Source organism: Eucyclogobius newberryi, unplaced genomic scaffold (assembly GCF_026437365.1).
Source record: "Eucyclogobius newberryi isolate DKJ021-1_F unplaced genomic scaffold, fEucNew1.0.hap1 SCAF_2, whole genome shotgun sequence".
NCBI classification, from domain to species: Eukaryota; Metazoa; Chordata; class Actinopteri; order Gobiiformes; family Gobiidae; genus Eucyclogobius; species Eucyclogobius newberryi.
In genome coordinates this window covers 34,434,465-34,458,171 of record NW_027315834.1, presented here as the reverse complement: position 1 = coordinate 34,458,171, position 23,707 = coordinate 34,434,465, and the positions used below count along the sequence as shown (strand labels likewise).

General features: G+C 41.5%; 1 protein-coding gene across 4 annotated transcripts; it reads left to right on the top strand.

Annotated features, from left to right (window-relative positions):
- The first annotated feature begins 510 nt into the window (after positions 1–510).
- bltp3b (bridge-like lipid transfer protein family member 3B) lies at positions 511–23,137 on the top strand. Of its 4 annotated transcripts, XM_072455102.1 has the most exons (23): positions 511–838; positions 6,060–6,222; positions 8,513–8,551; positions 8,677–8,768; positions 8,843–9,032; positions 9,102–9,242; positions 9,518–9,685; positions 9,819–9,999; positions 10,075–10,158; positions 10,255–10,416; positions 10,890–10,999; positions 11,092–11,233; positions 11,767–11,960; positions 12,026–12,727; positions 12,814–13,478; positions 13,835–13,918; positions 14,808–14,953; positions 15,149–15,318; positions 15,482–15,632; positions 20,109–20,362; positions 21,054–21,162; positions 21,244–21,398; positions 22,055–23,137. In XM_072455102.1, the coding sequence occupies exons 1-23, from the start codon at positions 795–797 to the stop codon at positions 22,181–22,183; spliced, it is 4,275 nt and encodes a 1,424-aa protein (XP_072311203.1). In that variant the 5' UTR covers positions 511–794; the 3' UTR covers positions 22,184–23,137. The 4 variants fall into 4 exon arrangements, with proteins under 4 accessions (XP_072311203.1, XP_072311204.1, XP_072311205.1 ...); XM_072455103.1 differs by lacking the exon at positions 13,835–13,918; XM_072455104.1 differs by lacking the exons at positions 20,109–20,362; positions 21,054–21,162; positions 21,244–21,398; positions 22,055–23,137 and adding an exon at positions 17,791–17,846.
- Positions 23,138–23,707: the final 570 nt, after the last annotated feature.

Below are 23,707 nucleotides of genomic sequence, written 5' to 3'. Positions count from 1 at the left end.
CATCATTCGCCCCTGATGGGACTTGGAAGTATGTCATTTGGTCCATTTTAGTTATAATCTAAACTAGGGATAAATATCTTACTATTAACACTTGTCATGTCATCTAGATCCATGCATCTAGCCACACTGAACTCTCACTATCACACAATCGTAGTTGGAGAAGCCGCCATAGCCCTTTATCAACAGTAGGTGTCAGTAAAGGTGTGAATTTAGGGAAGGGGAAAATAACACATGCAACTTTTCCCTATCTATGCTAGTACATCTGTAAACGTACAACAAAAGTAGCTAATTCTGTTTTAAATATTTACCGTACTTTTTTTACACCTTCATATGTATACTACCTTGTATTGTATTATATTGAATTTCTTGTCTTTATATATATTTTCTATATCATTACAACGATGGCTGTGAATGCGTTCCTTTGATGCTGATATTTCCTCAGAGTCCTTGAACGTCACGCGCACGGCTCCGCCCCATGCTCCGCCCACACAGTGACGCAGGGGCGCTTCCTCCTCGCTCAGGTGTGATGTTGCAGTGAACGGGACGCGTACGTGTGTGTGATCATCTATCTGTGGGTAATGGCAGAAGTAAACGATCACAAAGTCGCCGTCGCTTCAGTGGCGCTCGAATGGCGTATTTTCCGATCTCGTTATTGTTTCCTGTGAACGGAGCGGGAACAGAGATGAAGACTGACAACGTTTGAACTGTTTACCCCGGAGGAACAAGCTAGCTCAGGCTAGCTCTTTAGCTTGGCAACCGCCGCACAGAGGCATCTTGGGCAGAACGACACGACCATGGCTGGACTTATCAAGAAACAGATCCTGAAACATTTGTCCAGGTTAGTGCGTGCTGCTGCTCACGTTTAAGCAGAAAGATCACCGGGATGCAGCTGTCAAACTGGTGTTAGCTCGTCTGCCTCCACATCATGATCCACGTCTTGCTGTGGGCGCTTTTTGTTTATGACCCATTTAAATGCTCAATCTGTTCCCGCTTTGTGTTTGTGTTTGCAGGCCGTGTCTTTGAGGTAACGTGTCTGTAAACACCTCCCGTGTTCACACCGGGTTCACACGGCTAACACTAGCATTGCTGAGAGGCTTATCCTTAGACACTTGCAGCAGGTTGAACCAGTTCAGATTGTACTTTCAAGCCGCAATCTCAGCCGTGTCAGACAGTAGCACGACTTTATACTTCTAATCTAATAATACAGTATATTTTATTTATTTACAATATGGACAGTGCATATTGACTAACAGTAACTGTTTAATATGAGCAAAGAGACTAGTTTCCGTCAGAAGTGTGGAAAAAAAGTCACCTGCAAAAAGTGTGTAAAAACTAAACACACCAGAACAAAACAACATATATTGAACATCATTGATTTTATGAAGGGTTAGCGTTTGCCCATGTTCAGTTTTAAAGTACCTGCAACTCCTTAAAGGAGCTTTTTGACTGTTTTTTCCACACAAAGTCAAAGTTGCCTTTGATCCCTGGAGGGCTCATGTTGCATCTAAACCCCCTATGGTCTAAACTAGTTTGTTTTCTGTTGTTAACACAGATGGCACCCTCTTTCATTATTAATTGGTTTCCTCAGTCTCCAGCACGACTTTTTGCTTTGTAATTGTCTGCAGCCCTTAGAGATGAGTTGTCTAAACATGTTCTCAAAAGACTGCATATTGAAACATATTTAAAGTGGAGGGTCCCAGAGTAGTTGTCAATACTGTGAATCGTTCATATGGGTCCAGTACACTTAACATAGCTTTGACGGAGACACTGGAATTATTAATTAATAAGGCTTGGAACAATCACAATGTAATGTTTGGTAATCAGGTTATAGTGTAATACAAACCAAAATATGCTGTAAATAGTACTGCCCATGATTATTTGGGCCATTTCAGCTGGAGTCCTGAGGGCCAGCAAAGGGCCTGCATTTGGCCCCTAGGCCATAGATTGGACATCCCTGCTTTCGAGTAGCAAGTAACAACAAAAGCGTGATGACTATGCACACAGACCGGCTTCTAATGACACCATGCTTAGTCATTAGTTGATTGTGCGTAATAATGAGACTTTCTCATTACATTATAGTTCCATGATCTGCTGCCAAGATTTCAATGTCCACTTTGCTGTGCAAACAAACAAACGCTTTGCCCTTCATTGCCCTTTTGGTGGCTGTTCTTGTCGTGTTGGTGGCAGCAAAAGGGTTTGCAACATAACAATAGTCTTGCTGTCAACTTCCTCAAAGTTATGACTTTGTAGCGCTGGTGTACAAACATTTCCAACAGGATTTTGATTCTCAGTAAAAAGGCTCAATATTACTCAATACTGATTTTAGTACTACATTGAGGAAAAAAAACAAATGTATTTTCTTAATTGGCTGTGCAATTAATTGAGATGAGCTCATATCTAGTCATCAATGATCAGCTTGGATCTGTTTGATCAAGATCTCCAGCTCATCCTCTGTCTGTAAACGCATGTGGTTTGGACCACATGGACCAATCAGTCAATAATATTTGACTATTTTTTGTGACAAATGGCATATAAATATCTGTATAGTTTTTGTGCAAGAAATGAATATAGAAAGAGATTTTTGTTTTTCTTAATACAATTTTTTTTTTTAAATTGAAAATTGTAATTTACAAACACAAATGAAAGCCCCACCCAGCCCTAGACAAGTTTGCTTGCTAGTTTTATTATAGATTAGAGTTTTTTTGACAACCCTACTTTCTAGACGAATCAGAAACACATCTGTGTAATTTTAATGAAAATCCAATGAGAATATTTTTTATTTTTTTTATTATTGACCTGATAACAATGTTTGCAAGATTTTTAACTGAATAAAACCACTATCAGAATCAGCCTTAACAAGCGTTCACCTTTTGTCGCCTGTTAATGACCGAGAAACCGTTAGGATCAGCTTCTATTCATCTTTGATTCTTGGAGAGATTATGCTTTGGGACCCACTGATCTGCAAGAAGCCCTTTTTCTTGAGTCAGGGCCCCGCACGAGACGCTGTAATGGATTTTTGATTGAGTAAAATGTCTATACAGCCCCCGTCTGGATCGACCCCTTCCCTCTAAGACCGACGATGATGCAGCAGTGAGCAGAACCCGTGTATTTGCAGCGCTGTTGTTCAGAGCCACTGAAGAGCGTTTCTGGCATGACTCATGAGGCGTACTGTGAGTGTCTCCAGCTCTGCAGATGTGAGACTGTGAATGTCGGCTCTGTGCCGCTCTTGTGCGAGTCAGTGCTACATTAAGACTGTATACAAATTATTCACTGCCTTTCTCAATACCACTGAAGTGATGGCACATTGACTGGCAGTTTTCTGTTCTATAATTGTCTTTGACTGACAGCTTCACATTCTGGTGCAGTGATCCATGCAAAGGCATAAAGGGTGAAATACTTCTGTTTAGGATCTCACACATTTTTTCTCACATATTTGAAAACGCTTCTTGGTCTATCCTTTGAGTTTAGGTGTACGTGCTCTTTTATTTACGAAACCATCTCACAATAACAAAGAATCATATTAATATAGTGTGGAATATGGAGGAATACTGTCTGGAATAAAGACTTAGGATAATCATAAGGTGCTGAGCTTTTGTAGAGGGAAATGAGGCTAAAGGTAATATTGGACTTGTATAAATAAGTTAAAGGTATACTTTATTATTCCTTTGTAAGGGAAATTCATTTTCTCTGCATTTGACCCATCCTTCAACCCATGCCACTGGGGCAAGCTGTCAGTAGCAGTGAGCTAATGCTGTACAGAGCTCCGGGACCCAGAGCTTGAGCTCCACTTGATCAAGTCTATCTTAGCTGGGAGTTGAACCCGCGACCTTCTTTGCCACGGTGCAGCCAATAAACCACACTTTGTAAGGATTTATTTTAAATCACGTGGAATGAAAATGTTGTCTTTGCGTTGAAGAAATGTGGTTATCTGTTCATAGAATCACAAGAACCCTGTAGATATCAGATCAGATTAGATGAGAAATCAAATGAAATGCTGCTTTCAAAGTGATTTAGTTTTACCAGTATACTCGAATTATATCAGAAGAATATTATAAATAAAATGCTGTTTTGCTTGGTGGCAGAGTGGATAGCACTTGTGTGCTCAACCCGAAGCAGTGAGTTAAAATCTGGCTCGGGACAGTTTGCTGCAATGTCCTTCCCCAGTGTCATCCCCATTTCACGCTGTACTGTCCTGTCTAATAAAGCTTGCGGGCCAAAAAAATAAATAAAATGCCAAAGATTTAATGTAAATATACAACATTGTTTGGTCAGGTGTTCTCTGCTATCCCTGAATGATCCTTTGTGATGTGAGTTGTCCCGATGTTATTGCTTGACAGGACGGCCACACTTTTCCCCCTATAGCCTTAGGAAACATATCTTCTTGTAAGTTCACCGAAGAAGCAAAACTGCAATAACTGGAAAAATTCTATGATGCAATAATATTCTAACAAGTTTAAACAGACTTTTGCATAAACTTGCAGCCCCGAAGTTAAGTATACACGTGTTATTTAAAAAGCTCCACAGGCCCTTGCTCCCCTGTTGAGTTGGCCAGAGCATGAGGCGTGAGGGCCATCGTCCAATAATGACTGTTGTTCACAGCCTTGTTATTACCCAGCATAATATTTGAGGAGTGGATTGATTTATTGATGAAGGTAGGGGACAGAAAACGGAGAGGAAACGAGACGAGGCCCAAGAGAGTCCCAGCAGCCTGATCGGGGCAGGAGGGGGAGGCTGCCAGAACCTGATACTTGATCGGCCGCGTGAATAAATATTTCACTGGCCAAAAGACTCTCGTCACTGCTGCTGCCTTCGGCTCGTGTTTTTGCCCAGCGTGACCAGTCTGCCATTTGGTGTGTTGTTGAGTTTGATTCCAAACTCAATGACAGGTTGTCTCTGTTGCTGACATTGTCTTTACATAATTCATAATTCATTAGGAAGTTGAATGAGCAGAAACACAGAAAAAGTGGTGAATGGAAAGTCGCCTGATAAAAAGTATTTCCCTTTTTACTATAAACTGACAATAAATTAAACTTGAAAGAATTGATACTGAAAAGATAATCACATTAACAACATTAAACAGTGGAAAAAATGCTCATGGATTGTACCCTTTTTAATTCATGGAGTACATTTACAACAGCCATTTCTTTGAGGTTCGTCACCTTTAATTAAAATTCTTGTTCTCTTCCATTTTAGGCTTGCTGATGCCCCCTACATTTCATTTATAATTTAAATAAATGTGATTGTTATTTTTTTCAATAATCAAGCCTTATAGATAATATCAGACCCCTTGAGTGATGGTATTAAATCAAATACTATTATTGTCTGTTGGGAAATATATACTATTGTCTTAAACATTTTTGGTTTCATTTGTATTATTACTGTGATACCGAAAGCCTCTTCCTTATTATTGAAGTATGGTATAAAACACTAATGAGTAAAAGTGTGTCCTTTGAGCTTTGATCTGGTCCTATTCAAAGTTACGCCCATCTACAGGTGTGGCTGAGATTAGCCAAGTACAGAGATTAGTTTACTCCACTCTTTTGTATAGATTCTATTAAAAACATTACTAAACAGCATAGGATTTGTGCTTGGTGACATTAAGATAACGGTTAATCAATGCGTTGTGTGTGTTTTTCAAAATGTTCACTGAACCAACGGCAAAAACCTATGAACCCTCAGCCACTCACAGTATTATTAACGGGTAAATATTAACAGTTTGAGATAGTGACAGGTGGGTCATGGTCACAGATTTGTTTGTTATGTCTGTTTACTCTTGCGTTAATCCACCACAAAGGACTTTCCCAATGTTACGTCATTATTACATTATTGATCATACAAAACAAATTCACACATCTCTGCCTTGATTCAAAACACAAAAAATCTATCTGGTGGAGTTTGAATATTGGCACTTTCTCTGTGTTGTGTTCATTTCTCTAATCCTAAAATACAGTGCCCATTCTGTCCTCATTCTTCACCCAAATCTCTGCCAAACATTTGCTGCTTGAATCAGGCCAAAACCGGAGTCTCGAGCTGATTTTCCTGTGTTTATGTTCCCGTAGGTTTGCCAAGAATTTGTCTCCAGACAAGATCAACCTGAGCACGCTGAAGGGCGAGGGTCAGCTGACCAATCTGGAGCTGGACGAGGAGGTGCTGCAGAGTCTCCTGGACCTGCCCACCTGGCTCGCCATCAACCACGTGGGCTGCAACAAGGCGACCATCAGGGTGAGCCCTCTGCACAGTGGAAACAAGTCTTGTCTTTGAATTAGTCCTGTCAATCCATTCAAAACGTCTGCGAGCTTTTTAATATTTCATTATTGAATTGTCCATTTTTAAGTATTTGAAACATTTTCTTAACAAAGTGTGATAACTAACAAGCCCAACTAACTTAAACTAGTCTAGATTTTGTATTTCATGTTGACTCTGTGTGTCATGGTCACATATTTCACATACATGACCAATCGACAGCGGCTCAGGGCCTTTTATTGACACTTGAGGTGTAACTGGCTCTTATGGTGACAGATGTGAACTGCTAGTGTTGGCTTGGCATCTAAATGTGTTCTTTTGTAGTTTGGTGACATCTTTGGCTCATTTCACTAGCTTTAGCGCTCACATGCGGGTTATGTTTTGTTGTGGAGCGCCGTTTTTGGCTCCGGCTCCTTGTGGTGTCTTTGGTTTTCTCTGCGGCGGTGCTCCGCGCTCGTGGAGATAGATGGAGAGAAGCTGTGGTTTTGCTTCGCTCCACGTTGCAGGGACGCCACAGAAATCTGGAGTTGAGCAACTGCATTCCATGACAAAAACAAAACCTGTGTGTATCAGCTCTGCTCCTGTCCCTTCCTCCTCAGGTGAGCCTGGCTAATCTAAAATAACGTGTTAACTTTGGTAGCCCTACTCTTAATACATGGTAGAAAAGGTTTCAAATGTTGTCAGCCTCTGGAAAATGTTTTTGAATCCGAAAGCCATTTTCAATCTAAAAGTTCTCGTTTGAGGAGCTAGAGTTCACCCTGCTTTAAAGGGAAGAGAGCTCAACAGACCAGGACCTTCGGATGGAAATGAAAATGTCTCTATTTCAAAAACATTGTCTAGGTAACTACCTTTTGAAACCTTTTTCTACTATGGACTATTGCACAAATGAGGGATTACACTTACTAGTCTTCAAATTATCATCAAGGGCTGAAATAACTACCGGTAATTGAATCATTGAATAATCGTTACCTGTGTGCTGAGAGAGCAGGTTTTATCACTGAGATTTATCATCCAACACAAGTATTCTCCATCAAACCAGTCAGGTTTCCTGAAGAGCTATAATTTTATCAATGGGGTTCAAATTTAGTAACACACTAATATTTGCAGGGCCTTTGTGATCTAATCGAATCACCAAATTAACAACTATTTACTAAAGATTAGCTTTCAGCCTCATGTGTATTCAAATAAATGTATCATTTTCATAATCTCCTATAAGAATAAATGTTTTACAGAGCTTTATATTTAAATGCCAAATGGGGGCTGGTTAAAAAAAATATTAATTCATATTTGTGTTTATTTATTTAATTAAGGTTTAAGGGCAACAATACATATTAATGAACATTAATGTGAATATGCCAGATTATAGCCTTGGCTTATTTTTTCCAGCTGCAGACCCCCTCACTATAGCGCACCACCCGTCCTTTGCTGCATTAATCATTATAAAGAATGACAAAACAAAACTACAATATTCATAAAGCCAATTAAATGGTAGCTTTTAATCATTTGTGTGTAGTAAAATTGCCCAATAATAATCTCTAATGCTCTCTCTCTCAGACATAAAAACATTTTCTTTCCGGCACCAGTTGTACTTAAACCTTCTTCTGCCCCACACGGGAACACTTTTAACAGAAGCCAGCCCTATAGTATTTTCTGCTTGAAATGATCCTTGAGGTTTGCATCATTTGGAGAAAGCCTTTCCATCCCCGTCTTATTATGTCATTACTGATGCGACACATGTAAAGTCCCTGGTCACGCCCTGGAAACAGTGAATGAGGCTTTGGTCCGATTTACTTTGTGACTCGACTTTATTTTTATTTAGGCCAAAGTCCACTCAGTGTTTCCAGTCGCACATGGTAACTAAGCTGGGCATCTTTGCAACAGGCACTCGTTTCCCTGTCTACAGTTTTGCAAATTTAGGAGCTGTAAATACTAACATTTCTGTATATTCTTCTGCATCTGGACATTTATATTTTTGAACTGTACCATTTTTTTGTACCTCTTCTTCATTCCTTTCATTTCTTTTTCACTCAATTTGCAAATAACTAATGAACATGATTTTTTTTAATATTGCAAAGTTTACTCAAAATGTACCCTTTGGACAGTTTTGAACAGTAAAGTAAAATTACACCCCTTTTCGGCTTTATAATTCATATATACATTTTTCCCATAGTCTAAATTATATTAAGAGGCACAATGGGTTTCAAAGTTTCAGAGTTTATTTCATTATTTATTTATCTATATTTTAATCTTTTTGTGTCATGTGCTACAGATACCATGGACAAAGTTAAAGACTCACCCCATTACTCTGGTAAGTCTCATGAATATAAATTTGAAATGTATTCTTCCAATGTCAAAACAGAATAAAATGCGATGTGGCATAAGGATCATCATCGACTACACACTTTGTAGACCCTTATTGTTTATATTTTCTAGACTTTGGATAAGGTTGTCATGGAGATGAGTACTTGTGACGAGCCACGTCCCCCCAATGGCCCGTCTCCCCTAGCGACGGCATCCGGTCAAAGGTGAAATGGTCTTTGTATTTTTTGTGATAGATGTGTTAACTTCTTAGTTTAACGCTCCCTCCGCCCGCTCACAGTGAATATGGCTTTGCTGAGAAGGTGGTGGAAGGCATGTCTTTGTCCATCAACTCCATCGTGATCAGGATCAGCGCAAAGGCCTTCAACGCCTCCTTCGAACTGTCCCAGCTGCAGGTCTATAGTGTCAACCCGAGCTGGAGCATCAGTGATCTGCGCTTCACTCGCATCCACGACCTGCAGAGGGGGGAGGTTCGTGGGGTATTTTGAAAGTTTTCCTGTTGTTCGCACTCGAATGACGTTCGAATGTGTTTGGACCAGATCCTGAGCTTTAAGGAGATCAGCTGGCAGATGATCCGAATCGAGGCCGACGCCATCCAGAGTGCTGAACATGAGATGATAAGTGCCCCCATTCGCCTCATCACCAACCAATCTAAGATCAGAGTCACGCTCAAGAGGAGGGTAAGCCTTGAAATATGTGTAGGACTCGGTACGCTTTAACGGGTTAGGGTTTACATTACAGGTACTTGGTCCTGAAGAATGCTTTTTAGATACCTGTGCTTTGTTATTCATTGACTGACTGTAAACTTCAATAATAACACAATTTAATTTGGTACAAAAGCACATGTTTTTGATGCCAGCAGTAAGAACTGAACCCGTGCCTAGTCATGTGTGAACACAGACAGATGATTTGTATATTGTTGTACACTTTTGTATACTTTGTTTAATAATTGCAGAGTAAAGATTGTAATGTGGTGGCCTCTAAGCTGATTCTCATCCTGGACGACCTACTGTGGGTGCTGACAGACTCCCAGCTCAAAGCTATGGTGCAATATGCCAAGTCTCTGAGTGAGGCCATGGAAAAGTCCAATCAGCAGAGGAAGAGCATGGCCACTGAAGACCAGGTACTCACAGCAACTCTACTGCTTGAACTCATGTCTAAAATGAAGTCTGATATGTCACCTGCTGGATGGATTTGGAACTGATGTATCACATTGTTCAGAAGATTATTTAAATACAATCGCACTTACTGCCCAGGTGTCATCGTCCACGCCTCAGTCAGCCCAGCAGGTGCGCACGCAGCAGACGTCAGCAGCAGACCAGACTGCAACGATGGCAAAGCTCTTCAGTGACTTTGATGTATGTGAGACGTCTCACCATCTTCAGATCAAGCACCTGGACCTGCACATCTGTGATGACATCCATGTCCAGGACAAGGGTAAAAAGGCTCTGTAGAGAATTTACTGGAAGTAATATTACATTTTACCAGCATTTTGCTCTGTTCATTTTTCAGCTAACAACAAGCGTGTCACAGGTGGGGCAATGCAGTTGTCCTTCAGTTCAATCACTCTGGACTATTATCCTTTCCACAAAGCAGGTATGTGGTTTGTTTATTTTATATCCAGGCTCAAACATGCACAAGTAATCTGTACTCGTGGTCATCATAAAAATGTTTCCCAATATTTCTTTCAAGGTGGAAGCTGTCTTCATTGGATGCACTATGGTGAGGCCACTAAAGCCAGAGAGAGCTGGGCCCGAAGCCTTCTGGAAGAGTTCAAGACAAATGTGGATTTATTGAAGAGTGCTGTTCGAGATAAAACATCCTCAATCTCTACTCACAGTTCACCGCAGCATGGTAAAGGCATATTCACTGCAAGTGGTATTATCTGAGGCTGAAGTTGCATTTCAGTGGTCTCGAAAATCCAGGGTTTTACACAAACTGTCATTAATGTGCGTTAATAATCATCTTGATACATTTCAGTAGTGTTTACCTCACCCATGTGGGTTTTGTGTCCTCAGTGTCCCTTAGGGACGATGTGTATGGGCCCCTAGAAGGTCAGGAGAGTGCAGAAGGAGCAGTAGGGCTTAGAGAGGCAGAAGGAGGAGTCGTAGAGTTGGGTCTGCAAGCACAGCCTCCAGCCCAGTGCTGCTGGTGTCTAGAGCCAGGTACCATGGTGTGGTGTGCACAGTTTGGTGCAGTGATACACGCCTCTAATTCAGATTAGCGATTTTTCCTTTTACCAACTGAGTGATGCTCTGTATTTCGGCTTGTAGTGCTTTGTCTTATTTTTATCAGTTTTCCTAATCCTTGAATCTGTTGTTTTTCAGGCAAAATAAACACCAGCTCTACTTTCAGTCCACCTCCACCTCAAACTCCCAAAACTCAGCTCATGTCGAGCTCGTTAGTTCTCAGGATGGCTGATTTTAGCATTTACCAGGTTTGTGTGTCCAATATTTAATACAACCGTGTCATTTTGTGTACATACCGGTACTTGAATATACTTTGCATTTACATTATATTTTATGTTAGGTTTCGACAGCAGACCAGCGTCGTTCTAGCCCCAAGGCCATGATCTCCTGCAATAAAAAGTCTTTATACCTCCCTCCAGAGATGCCAGCCATTCATGTGGAGTTTACAGAATACTACTTCCCCGATGGAAAAGACTATCCTAGTAAGACGCTGATCTGCTCTCTCTGCATGTTGAGAAATCCCGGCTCTGAATCTTATCAGCGCTTCATTTACTTATTGTAATTGGCTGGGGAGTTATTCATTGCGCTTCCTGATTATTATTTATTTTTGTCAATTTGATTCTTAATATTTTTTTTTTTTTTCCCTCACACAAAACAAAATGATCTAGTCCAGAGACTGTCAAAAAGGTCATTTTTCAAATTAAGTTTGATTTGGGTCCTTGATTGTTGGTGCTGTTTGAGTTGTAAAGGCCTTCTTTCCTGCTGCCAGGAGTATGCTCCAAAGATATCCATTTCTTGGGTCCATGGCAGGAGTTTTGAAGCCCAAATACATAGTTCTGATATCAAGTTGGTCGCTTCCTGATCAATCGCTCAATTAATTAAAAATGTAATTATTTCAAAATTCATGCTTACAATCTCTTTTTTTAATGTCGCTAATTGTGTTCTTGTCAGAATCCTCGCTGTAACATTTGGTCATTGGAAATAAACAACTGACACTTGTTCTTTTTCTTCTTAGTCCCTTGTCCAAACCTGTTTGCCCAGCTGAACGCACTACAGCTTGTCCTGGATGCCCGCAGCCTGGTGTGGCTCAACCTTTTTGCCCTTGACCTCAGGCAAAGTCTAGAGCAGTTCATGGAGATCTATAAGCTCAGTGACTCACAGAAGCCAGACGAACATGTTGACATCAAGGTTGATGGCCTCATGCTAAAGGTAGATTACAGAAGATACATAAATGTTGATGATTATCAGATCTTCATGCTTGTCTCTCCTTGTAGCTCGTGATTCCCACAGATAAAGACCCTTCGAGCCCTGCGGACCTTCCTCACTCTATTTCGGTGCAGACCTCTGAAATGGTGGCCACAAACACACGACACCCTACAAGCTGCACCCGCTCATGTCTTCAAGCCCTTCTCCAGGCATTTCAGGAGCAGGACTTCTTCTCCTCCTCTGTCTTATCATTCCCTCGCTCACCCTCCTCTCTACCTCTCCTTCATTCAGTCTTCCACTGTCATGCTCAGGAAAAAGATACAAAACGTCATGACATCCACAAAGGTCTTGTGCCCACAATTGGCACAGACTCTCTGAAGATACCAGCTGCCAATGACTTCTGGGCAGTGCACTTTGCTCAGTTTTGGGTGGATTATGAAGGCAAGGGCCGGCCTCAACCTTTTGTGGACTCTTTTCCTCTCACGTTTTGGGCTTGTCAACCATCAAAGCTTGCAGAACACCAACATAAGCGTAAAGATGTCGATGGATCAGGGCTGTACCGGAGTACGTCTGCAGGGGATGGGCGTTTGCAGAGGAAACGTTTACTTAAAGAGTTTTATAGTAGTGAGGGGGCTCCGCCAACCGCATCACTACCTTCCACTAATGGACTTCATAAACCACTCCCACTGGATAGCCTGTGCCCATCGTCTTCAAGTAAAGAGGCAAATGTGCATATTCTGGTGCATGTCCACAAACCTTTAAGTGCTCAGGTAAAGCAGATTTAAAACACAGACTAATTGATTACTTATGATTCAACGCATTTAAATGTATTTGTCATTTCTATTTGTGTGTTTAGGTGAGCCATCGACAGTATGTGTTCCTCATGCAACTTCAGCGCAGCATCAAAGCTTTAAAGCAGACTTTACAACAGGATCTAGAAGAGATGGGATCAAAAAAAGACCGTAAGGACGATGCTTCTGCCTTAGACCAGCAGCCCTTCACTGCCTGTCTGGGCTTTCTGCTCCAAAGTGCAGAGGTCTCTCTACTTTTGAAACCTGTGCCCCATCCTGAGGGCTCTGGTTCTCCTCTGGCATCTGAACTGTCTCCTTCAGAGAGCAGAGGGACGCTGGACCCGGCCCGTGAACCAGCAGATGGAGCGGACAAGGTCCCAGAGGAGACAGGTGGCAGGTCAGAAAGTGGAGCAGCCAAAGGCTCCTGCACTGTAGACCAGTTGTTGTGTGGAGAGATTTTAGAAGAGGAAGTTTCTCAGGGAAGGACTCCACTCATACCAACTTCCTCCACAACATCAGACTCAAATCACAAGGTCTTATTGGATGAGAGGACTTCAGCTAAGAACTCTGGGAAGTGGAGTTCAGAGGAAGAGGTCAAACCGATGGAGGATGAAGGAGGAGTCAGTGATTTGACATCTGAATTACCCAAATCTCAGAACTGTGATCCTCTGTGTGATCCACTTGGTGTCAGAGACTCAAATGCTGGAAAAATGCCACAATCTGTATCAAGGTAAAGTCACATATTTATTTTACTAAATCATATACCTATATATGTATTTGTCCAGAAATGTGTCATTCATTATAACATGGTGTGAATAACACATTTTATTTATTTTTTTACGTATAGAAATGTACTGATTTGTAATCCTCACCCATTTCTTCGGTGTGTTTCAAACCTTTTTACGCACATAGAATCTGTTTGGAGTTCTTGCGTCACTGACATTTTAAATGTCTGCTGTTGTCATGTGCTGACTCACGTGCTGATTCTGTTTGTCTCCACTCATCTTCAGTCTTACTCATTCTTCCTTTACTGCTGCTAAAGCTTTGCTTTGACCTTCGAGAGGTGTGTTTTTTCTCTCTATCAAGGAAAGGAAGTTTGTCTTTGGTTTCTGATCTTCTCAGCTCCTCAAACTCCAGCAGATCCACCTCCCTTTATTCCTTGTCCAACATGTAAGGATTTGTGCTAACTTCTTGGGAGCTCGGCTGCACTATTATTTAGTTACAGATGGAACACGTGTATATCCACCTTTTTTCAACAATTAGCCCCCTATAGAGCAATTTTGATTTTCTTGAAAGTTTTTTTTTATTGTAGGATGCTGTCGGTGTAATCCCTCATTCGTCCAGGCTCGTTCCATAGTAGAAAAAGCTTCAACTTCTGAATAGGCTAGCTCGGTAGATACAAGGGGGGAGTTTCTGTTGAAACAAACAACTCTTTCTACTTCAGGAAGGCTCCTCCCAATGGGCTGGTCTTACCACAGAATAGTAGTATAAATATCGGAGTTCCCGACCTAAATTCTGTTATTGACAATGACTCTTGGATGAGAGTCAAAACGTCTATTTTTTTCTAACTGAGTCCAGATGACTACAACTGAAGCTTTTTCTACTAGGATGCTAAACAATTAACTTTTTGCCATTGGAGAATTTCATTATTATCACATATGATCTATTTATAATGTTAACATTGTGCAGCCCTGCTCATGTGTGTGTACGTGTTAATCTGTTCTGAACTAACTCAAGAACTCACAGGCATGTATTTGCATGTGTGCATGACCCAGTACTTGTCATTTGTACATATATTTCTTACGTTTTGGGTTTCCCTATGCTTTGAGTCTACCTGTTGTCTAGTATTTGTGATATTTGTATAATTGGACGTATTGTATTTGTGTGGTTCTATGATTCAGGATTTTAAGATGTCCCAGCTGTGTACACTATATCCTTTTAAAATGTTTCGCAATATTTGAATTCAAAACAAAGCCATTGTGACGTAAATAAATACCAACCTACACAAGTAACTCTTTGTCAGTTAATTCAGTAAAGTTCTGACCTGTTTGTGTTACAGTGGACGTTTGATGAGGGATCGCTCCCAGTCAAGTTTTTCAGTGTCATACAAGAACATGAAGAAAAGTCCATCTCTTCAGTCTTTGGACAACATTTCAATAGACAGCTGCATGGAAGATACTGACCCATACAGCCTCCTGGAAAGAGGTACAACAAACAGGGCTTTGTGTAGTTTAATTGTGTGAGGGTCCTTACATTAATATTAAAACATATACAAATTAAATCTAAAGAAAATAGAATATTCTGACTTGCTGTGCACGTTAATGACTTTTACCAGCAGGTGGCAGCATTGATCTAGTAATTCTATGTGTGTTGAGTGTTGTCTCTGTATTTGGTCCTCAGATGATGTGTCTATGTCGGGCTATAAGGATGCCATCAGTGAACAAAGCGCCACAGAAAGTGCTATGCATAATGCTGCCGAGGTGATGATCAGTCAGGACCAGGACGGCGGCGCATCTCCCGACACCGTGAGCGCCACCTCACAGAGCATCGATGAGCCCACCAAAGATACAGTAAGAGACAACACGTGTATGCGTTCACAACATTCTACAAATTAATTTCAGAAGTAGGCCAGAGGACTAAATATCCAGCTGGACCTTAAGCAAGCTGTTGTATTCAGCTCTAAGCGTGTTATTTCGGTGATGAAGGTCGTTAACGCTGCATCGTGTCCCTTAGGTGTCCGTGCTGATGCTGAAGGTGCAGTCGGTGTGTGTGGGCATGGAGGCCGTAGGTGATAGCACATCTGTTGCTCTGGAAGTGGGCCGGGTCATGTCCAACCAGCTTGGCAACGTCAGCCTCAGACAGTACCTCAGCAACCGCAGTCTGGGTAAGAAGCACCACTGTTGAAATCCCCAGCATTTACAGTGAGCACAGTTCACTGAAGGGACATGAATGATGACCAAATAAGTTTTGGACACTGCATTTTGTGGCATCCCTAAAAAAAGCATGGCGTGTTTTCATGCAGTTATGTGAAAATGCACGGAAAATGCATTTTTTGCATACAGCATAGGTTTAAATTCATCATCAAATATTTACTGCAGACATAAACACAGCAAATACCAGTGGTGGGTACAGTACAAAAGAAACGAGCATGTGGCCGTTTGCTACAAGTGTTCCAATCAGTAAAAACTGTAGAGGCTGCTTTTAGAAAAAAGGATAAAACTTAGAAAAACACTTCACATCCACACACTCTAAAAAGCATGAGTTGCACTAAGGGAGCACAATAAAGGGCCTTTTATATAAATGTTTCGACCCATAGGTCTTCATCGGGGCTTACTATAAAATAATAAAACTGTGTCCTGTGGAGTGTGAACTTGAATAGAAACCACCAATAGCAGATAAATGAGCAGGTGAAGTAGAGCCCGGCAGGTGTGCATGGCACGAAAAAGGGAGAGAAAAGGGTTAAATCAAAGAAAAACTCATTTATAAAAAATGCTGATAAATTAAAGTCCTAATTTGGTTTTGTTTGGTACTTTATGAATCCAGAAGGCTTCTTTTTGATTTAGTTTTTCTAATTTATCACCTCTAGTCATTGGTTTTACATGTTTAATACCTTCAATGCAAAGGAGAAGGTCGCTACTATTATGATGTTCACAGAAATGACGAGCTATTGCATAGTCTTGATTGTTAGTTCTGATTGCATATTTATGTTGTGCAAACGATCTCTTAGCCGTCTCTCTTAGTACAGCCAATGTAGAAAAACCCTTCTGGACATGGACGAAACAAGCGATATATGACAAGAAGTGTTACGATTGATTAGATTAAATGTTTGTAAGATCTATTGTGTATATCCATGAATGCTTCTGTCTGAAGGACATTTGTACAATGAGGACAATTTGTACATTTATATGTGATTCCATCTCTTAAGAGACAAAGAAAAAAAAATGTGGTTCAGGAAAAGAATTAACACAAGGTCACTGAAGAGTATAGTCCCATTGTCTTCAGAACCAGAATCAGACTCGGACCACTATAGGATGAAAAGGCTCTTTCCAGGAGCCAGATGCCAGTTACAGATGCGACGTAGACGAAACTGGCCATAAGGAATGTTCTGCTTAAGATGTTGAGGATGAAAAGAGTCAGCTCCAAGTATTGTTTTCTGTGATATCTTTTTCTGTAGAGAGTTGTGTGCAAAACATCCCCTTAAAAGTAGTGAGATCCAAAAGGTTTATACTGTTTTGGGCATGTTCAATTGACAATTTAATACTGGCATTTATAGAATTTAAATATGTTTGTATCACCAATAGTTTTTCTAAAGTATCATAAAAGATCAACAGAATGTCATCAATGTAGCAACCAAACAAGGAAATAGAGGGATTTAGGACATAGTACCCGAAATATAAACTAGCATAATTTGGAAAAAACAAGAACCCATTGGATCTGTATATAGCTCATTCATAAAAATGAAAATGTTATTTAATTCATCCGTAAGTGTTCTTACCACAGGGTTTATGAAGGGATCAATATACTTGGCAGCTGGCTAAGAGAGTTCCATTACCACATATGACAAAGTTATAGTATAGTAGTATTATAGTATTATTCAAGGAGAAGTCAAAATAATTTCAAGAAATACGCAGGTAAGAGTAAAAACGTTTGAAACTACTGCTTAAGTACCGAGTTTGGAACCGTTTGGATGTCAAATCTGAATTATAAGTTCATGTGATCAAGGTAATGTGTAAATACCTTTTGTCACTAAAGTCTCACAGTGAGAAGAGCAACCGCAGTTTTTACTCAAGAGTTTTCCAGACAGAAAATATATATTACTCAAGTACAAGTAACAGAATGTCAGAAAGCAACTCTCAAATGTTTTTTTTTTTTTTTTAAATTCACTCAGAAAATGCACTGCCCACCAATTTACTTGAAGACCAAACAAACCACAGCTGTTAATGGCCTGCCCCCGGGGTTCAACCAAAAACATCCTCCTTCTTAAACTCACACACATGTATTCAGACTAACTCCTCCACTTACCTTGCCAAACCTCCCCACAGGTATGGTGAACTCTGTACCAAAGAGCCAAGGTAACTGCTGAGTATTAATCCACCATCTGTAAATTAACTGCATGCTTTCCACGCCGTTGGCATTTGTGCTTGTGTTTTCCTTGTGAAATATTCACATGTTCACAGGCATATTCACTGCAGGTTCATAATATCGACCAGTGCAAACTAAGCGTCCACTCATTCAGTAACTGACTAATCGTTATTTGGACTATACAGACTGATATAAGAGGTTTTATGACTCAAAATGACAAAGGAAGTGGCTAAATGTGTTGCTTTTTCAGGATGGCCTCAAGCGGCATCACAAATATTGTTAAAAAACCTCACATTTACAGGCCATTCGCGCTCTAAATAACAACAAAAGCAACAACAACAATGCAAAACGCCAGATTAATTGATCGGCAAAATCACGGTTAGTCGTAGCCCTAGTTCAAACGTTCATGAATTTCCAGTGGCGAGATGGTGTGAGTGACGACGACTTGCTCCTGTCCATGGTTGTGTGTGTGGATCACTTAAGGGATCTGACAGCGATGGATGGAGCTCCCATTACTTGCAACATTAGGCGAACCATTTCAAATGCCTCCCAAGTCCCACTCACCACTCATTGGATGTAAATTAACTGCTATGTCCTCTGATAAATGCAAAGCCCTAATTGGCCCACTGTTTTCTCCCTGCTGGCTCGCTCTCCTCCTGCTCCTGTATCTGCTCCTGTCTCTCCTCCTGCTCCTGTATCTGCTCCTGTCTCTCCTCCTGCTCCTGTATCTGCTCCTGTCTCTCCTCCTGCTCCTGTATCTGCTCCTGTCTCTCCTCCTGCTCCTGTCTCTGCTCCTGTCTCTCCTCCTGCTCCTGTCTCTGCTCCTGTCTCTGCTCCTGTCTCTGCTCCTGCTCCTGTCTCTGCTCCTGCTCCTGTCTCTGCTGTCTCTCCTCCTGCTCCTGTCTCTGCTCCTGTCTCTGCTGTCTCTCCTCCTACTCCTGTCTCTGCTCCTGTCTCTCCTCCTGTCTCTCCTCCTGTCTTTCCTCCTGTCTCTGCTCCTGTCGCTCCTCCTGCTCCTCGCTTCTCCCTCTGCTCCTGTCTCTGCTCCTGTCTCTCCTCCTGCTCCTCGCTTCTCCCTCTGCTCCTGTCTCTCCTCCTGCTCCTGCTTCTGGCTTCTCCCTCTGCTCCTGTCTCTCCTCCTGTCTCTGCTCCTGTCTTTGTTCCTGTCTCTCCTCCTGTCTCTGCTCCTGTCTCTGCTCCTGTCTCTGCTCCTGTCTGTCCTCCTGCTCCTCGCTTCTCCCTCTGCTGCTGTCTCTCCTCCTGTCTCCGCTTCTGTCTCTCCTCCTGTCTCTGCTTCTGTCTCTCCTCCTGTCTCTGCTTCTGTCTCTCCTCCTGTCTCTGCTTCTGTCTCTCCTCCTGCTCCTGCTCCTGGCTTCTCCCTCTGCTCCTGTCTCTGCTCCTGCCTCTCCTCCCGTCTCTGCTTCTGTCTCTCCTCCTGTCTCTGCTTCTGTCTCTCCTCCTGTCTCTGCTTCTGTCTCTCCTCCTGCTCCTGCTCCTGGCTTCTCCCTCTGCTCCTGTCTCTGCTCCTGCCTCTCCTCCCGTCTCTGCTTCTGTCTCTCCTCCTGTCTCTGCTTCTGTCTCTCCTCCTGTCTCTGCTTCTGTTTCTCCTCCTGTCTCTGCTTCTGTCTCTCCTCCTGCTCCTGCTCCTGGCTTCTCCCTCTGCTCCTGTCTCTGCTCCTGCCTCTCCTCCCGTCTCTGCTTCTGTCTCTCCTCCTGTCACTGCTCCCGTCTCTGCTCCTGTCTCTGCTCCCGACTCTCCTCCTGCTCCAGGCTTCTCTGTCTGCTCCTGTCTCCACAGAGGAAACCACTCTTTCCTCATTACCGATCCTCCTCTTTCCGCATTGTCGTTTTTGCTAATCTGTAGACCGGTAGTACCTGCCTCTCCAGGGCACAACCACTTCCATGGTTCCCGTCTTATCGTGGTCCTTCACACTGTGCTGGCGGCTTTACTTACCCACTCCTCACTATCTCTCTCCATTTTGCCTCAATTTACAGTATGTGCCAAGAATATGTAGGGAATGTTACACAAGAATCCCAGCATCTTTTAAATACCACTCAACATCATCATTGTATTGTATATAAATGGTTGGTATGTCTTTCATTCAAGTGCCATTAACACCTCCTTAACAGCAACAATTTAGCCTTTCTGCTTGTGATTGTGCATTACTGTCAATTTGCTTCCTCTTACTGATTATAGCAGTTATAACATCGTCTCCATAGACAAAGTTGAAAGGAAAAGGGAGCTTCATCTAACCACTGCTTGTCCCTCCCATATCAGGTGGTGATAACTTCTCGGGGGCACAGGGTTTTCATGGTCCAGAGGTCTGTGCCCGCCTGGAGTCTGGACCCTGTGCCGCGGCCTACTCCGAACTAGCCAAACGCAATGGCTTCTTGACGCTCAGACTCCAAGGTTACCACGCCAACTTCCTGATGTCCACGCTGCGCAACATGGCCCATTTTCTGGAAGATGACTCTGCTCCTCAGGTGCTGCCAATGGAGATCAGTGTTATGGACACACACATCAATCTGAAGGTGAATATGATGTTCAAGAAATATAATTTATCTTTAATTGCCACAGGAAAAAACTATAGTTTGATGAGTAATGTCTCATTTCACTGCCCTTTCCCCTCAAAAAAACGTGTTTTAACCATCCTTTCACCTATGAACTATGGCCTTATGGGAATTTGGATTTGAACAGTTGCTTACCTTGGCTAAATTTTCTTTGTACGGCTGAAACTTTCACTTAAAGGCGCCATGGACGATTTTTCGGCAATTTGAGAATGCAGGCGGAGGTGCGCATGCGCACTCTCCCGTGCGGACTGATACAACACACACGTGCGTTTGTTTATTAGCGCAACGGAGCGCATCACATCTCTCGTCTCCCGTAGATTTCTGTCCACTTCTGCGTCAGCTCGAACTGTCTTTCTCCGTCTTCATTTTGCCCCGTACACTGAGGGAACTATATTATGATAGATCCATGCGCTTGGGCACGCGGAAACGTGAGGACGAACCGCACGCGGCTGCAGGTGAGCGGTAGGTGCGTTTTATGATTGATACGTGGCAGGACAAATGATTTATCCACGCCACGAGGAAATATGATAAAAAATTTGCTGAAAAAAATCGTCCATACCACCTTTAAGACCTGATGGGGAAACATTGATATGGGTACGTTGTCATTTGTAGCTTGGACTTTTCTCTCACTCTCTAAAATTCTGTCCTCCAGGATGACGACCCCTCCGATGCTCCGCCCAACTCTGAGACTTCCCCCATCACTCTCCACGTGGATAGTCTCATCATACACAGAAAAGATGACGGCTCGTTCACAATAGGAGGTACTGTTCATGCATAAAACCTAGCACACATGCATTGCAACAATTGATTGATTCACTTTTGTCTTTTATTGTGGCGTTTAGTGGACACGGCGCAAGACAAAACCAAAAGAGAGAGACAACTCACCGACACCTGTCTCACCCCAGTCCATGAGGCTGTAGGAAACATCTGTGGCATTTCTAAGACTACACAGACCCCTGCCACACCCAGCACCCCCCAAACCTCCAGCAAAGAGGAGGTACAACTCTGCCTCTACAAGTGCACACTCTTTCCCACTTGGAAAATTATACTGCGTGTATTGATTTTAAGTTTCTAGGTCTCCATATTATGCACAATCAACTTAATGAGCTCAATAGTGTTCCCTCCTCATTAACATACTCACAGTTGTGTTTTGATTGATTCATGCTTGTCTGAGTAATGCTGTAAGATCCCAGATTCAAGCCGGGAGCGAGTTTTCACCTACCCCCTATTTCCACCCACTTCTTTGTATTTAGTTATGATTATTTTGAATGGTAAGACACAGAGTCAAACATGTAAAGTTCAAAAATGTGAACTGTAATATTAATCTAGGCAAATATTAACACATGGAAATAAATCAAAATTCCTCTTTGAACAGAAAGTCGATGGACCATTTATATTATTAAGCCATTTTAGATTAATATTACAGTTTACAATTAACAAAATATACTTATATTATAGTACTATACGAAGTACAAAAAAAAACATTACATACTTTTATATGTCTTCCCCAATAGTCACAAGACCATAGAATTTAAATGTTGTTTTTAATAACATGAATAAAAAGGTAATTTAATAAATATTATAAACATTAAAGAAGAAATCTCCATCACAACACAAATTTGTTTAGTGATCGTTTGATGTTTGTTTTAACAGATGCTAACCGAAGAGAACGAATGCCTCAAAGTGGAGCTTTCCCGAGCCAAGATGGCGCTGGCTGAAGCTCAAATGGAGAAGGACTCGCTTTTGCACAGACTCAAGAGTCTCAAAGTGAGCCCCAGCTAAGGCTCCCTTGTCGTCCCACCACCCATTTATTCATTCAGCCCACACTGGACCGCAGTAAAGAGGACGACTGCTGATGGGCGAGAGAAAAGGTCACCAAAATAATTCAAGTCGGCATCAACAAGTGTCAGGCATTTCTGGACTAAAATGTGTTCCTGTGTGTGCTTATTTATGAACCAACAGTGTGATCAACAGTGTGACCTGAAACTGAAACTTTTAGACTCTTCAGCAGATGTTTTATATACCTCTGTGTCATTTAAGTTTCCATAGGATTTATAATTTAAGAAAGCAGTTTAAACACAAATAGGCTATGTCTGAAAGTGCAACTAGAAAGATAATTTATGTAGATGGATCTACATCATTTTTTAACATACGCTGAATGTCTTGTCGTTTAAATAATGTCCCGACGCCTGAACAATAGATTTTGCACTGTAGAAAAATGGTACTTAAGGCCTTTCGATTTGCAGAGAGGGAAAATAATGATTATGGTACTTTCCCTGTGGCCTCAGATAATCAAAAGTTTTTTGAATGTTGTAAATGAATGTGAACACAAAGGTTTTCTACAAAACAGAGGCAGTGTTTAAGATGAATGTGCGCATTTAATTCAGAACAAGCATTTATTCCAACGAGAGTGACAAACCACCCACATGTTGTATGTATCTTCTTATTTTTCTATGTGTAAATAGAACTCATGCGGCACTTTTGACATTCGAGTTTTGTATATACACCTGCAAACTGAGAGAGTTTTACTTAAGTGTCTTGGGAGCTGTTTTCATGTGTGTGTGTCTTAAAATGGAGATTTAGGATAAATAAGGGTACAGCAGCTTGAATGCATATAATCTATTTGTGTTAATATGTATAGTTTAGAGTCTATGCCCACATCTGCTGCTGTTCAATTGCCCACATCAGAAGAAGAAAACTCAAACGTTGACTCAACTTTTGATGATTTAAAAAGAAGAGTTACACTGTTGGACTTTTTCTAGCACATGCTTTGTCATAGCACAAATTACGTCAGTAGAGTCATCGCATAAAGTCATAATCTGAAAATCTATTCCGTGAAGGTTCAGCTGCCTTGTAATGGCTGCTCTTCTCAAGGCTCCTGTTGAGAGGAAATAAAAAAGGTTAAAAAGCAACATGACATAAATCTGCTCAAATCCAAAATACTAACAATAAAAATGATAATTATTTAAAACTGTTCCCTTTTGTGTGTTTTCCATGGATATTGTTGCATTGTTGAACCCATACTATTAACTAATTACTAATTACATATTTTGTTCCATTTTCTCAAGATTCTCCTTGAGTGACCTCATTTGATATTGTATATACATTATGTGCAGGTGATGACATGTTAATAAAATGTTATTAACGTGTACCTAAGCAGAAGAGAAGTAAAACGCAATTAATGGGTCAAATGAGCTGGAATTTGTTAAAGAGCATACTGAAATTTTAATAAGAATCCCGTTGCATTCAAGTGTTGATTTAGTCAATTTACACACATTTTCTCCCTTTTGGATTGGTCCTTGTTCA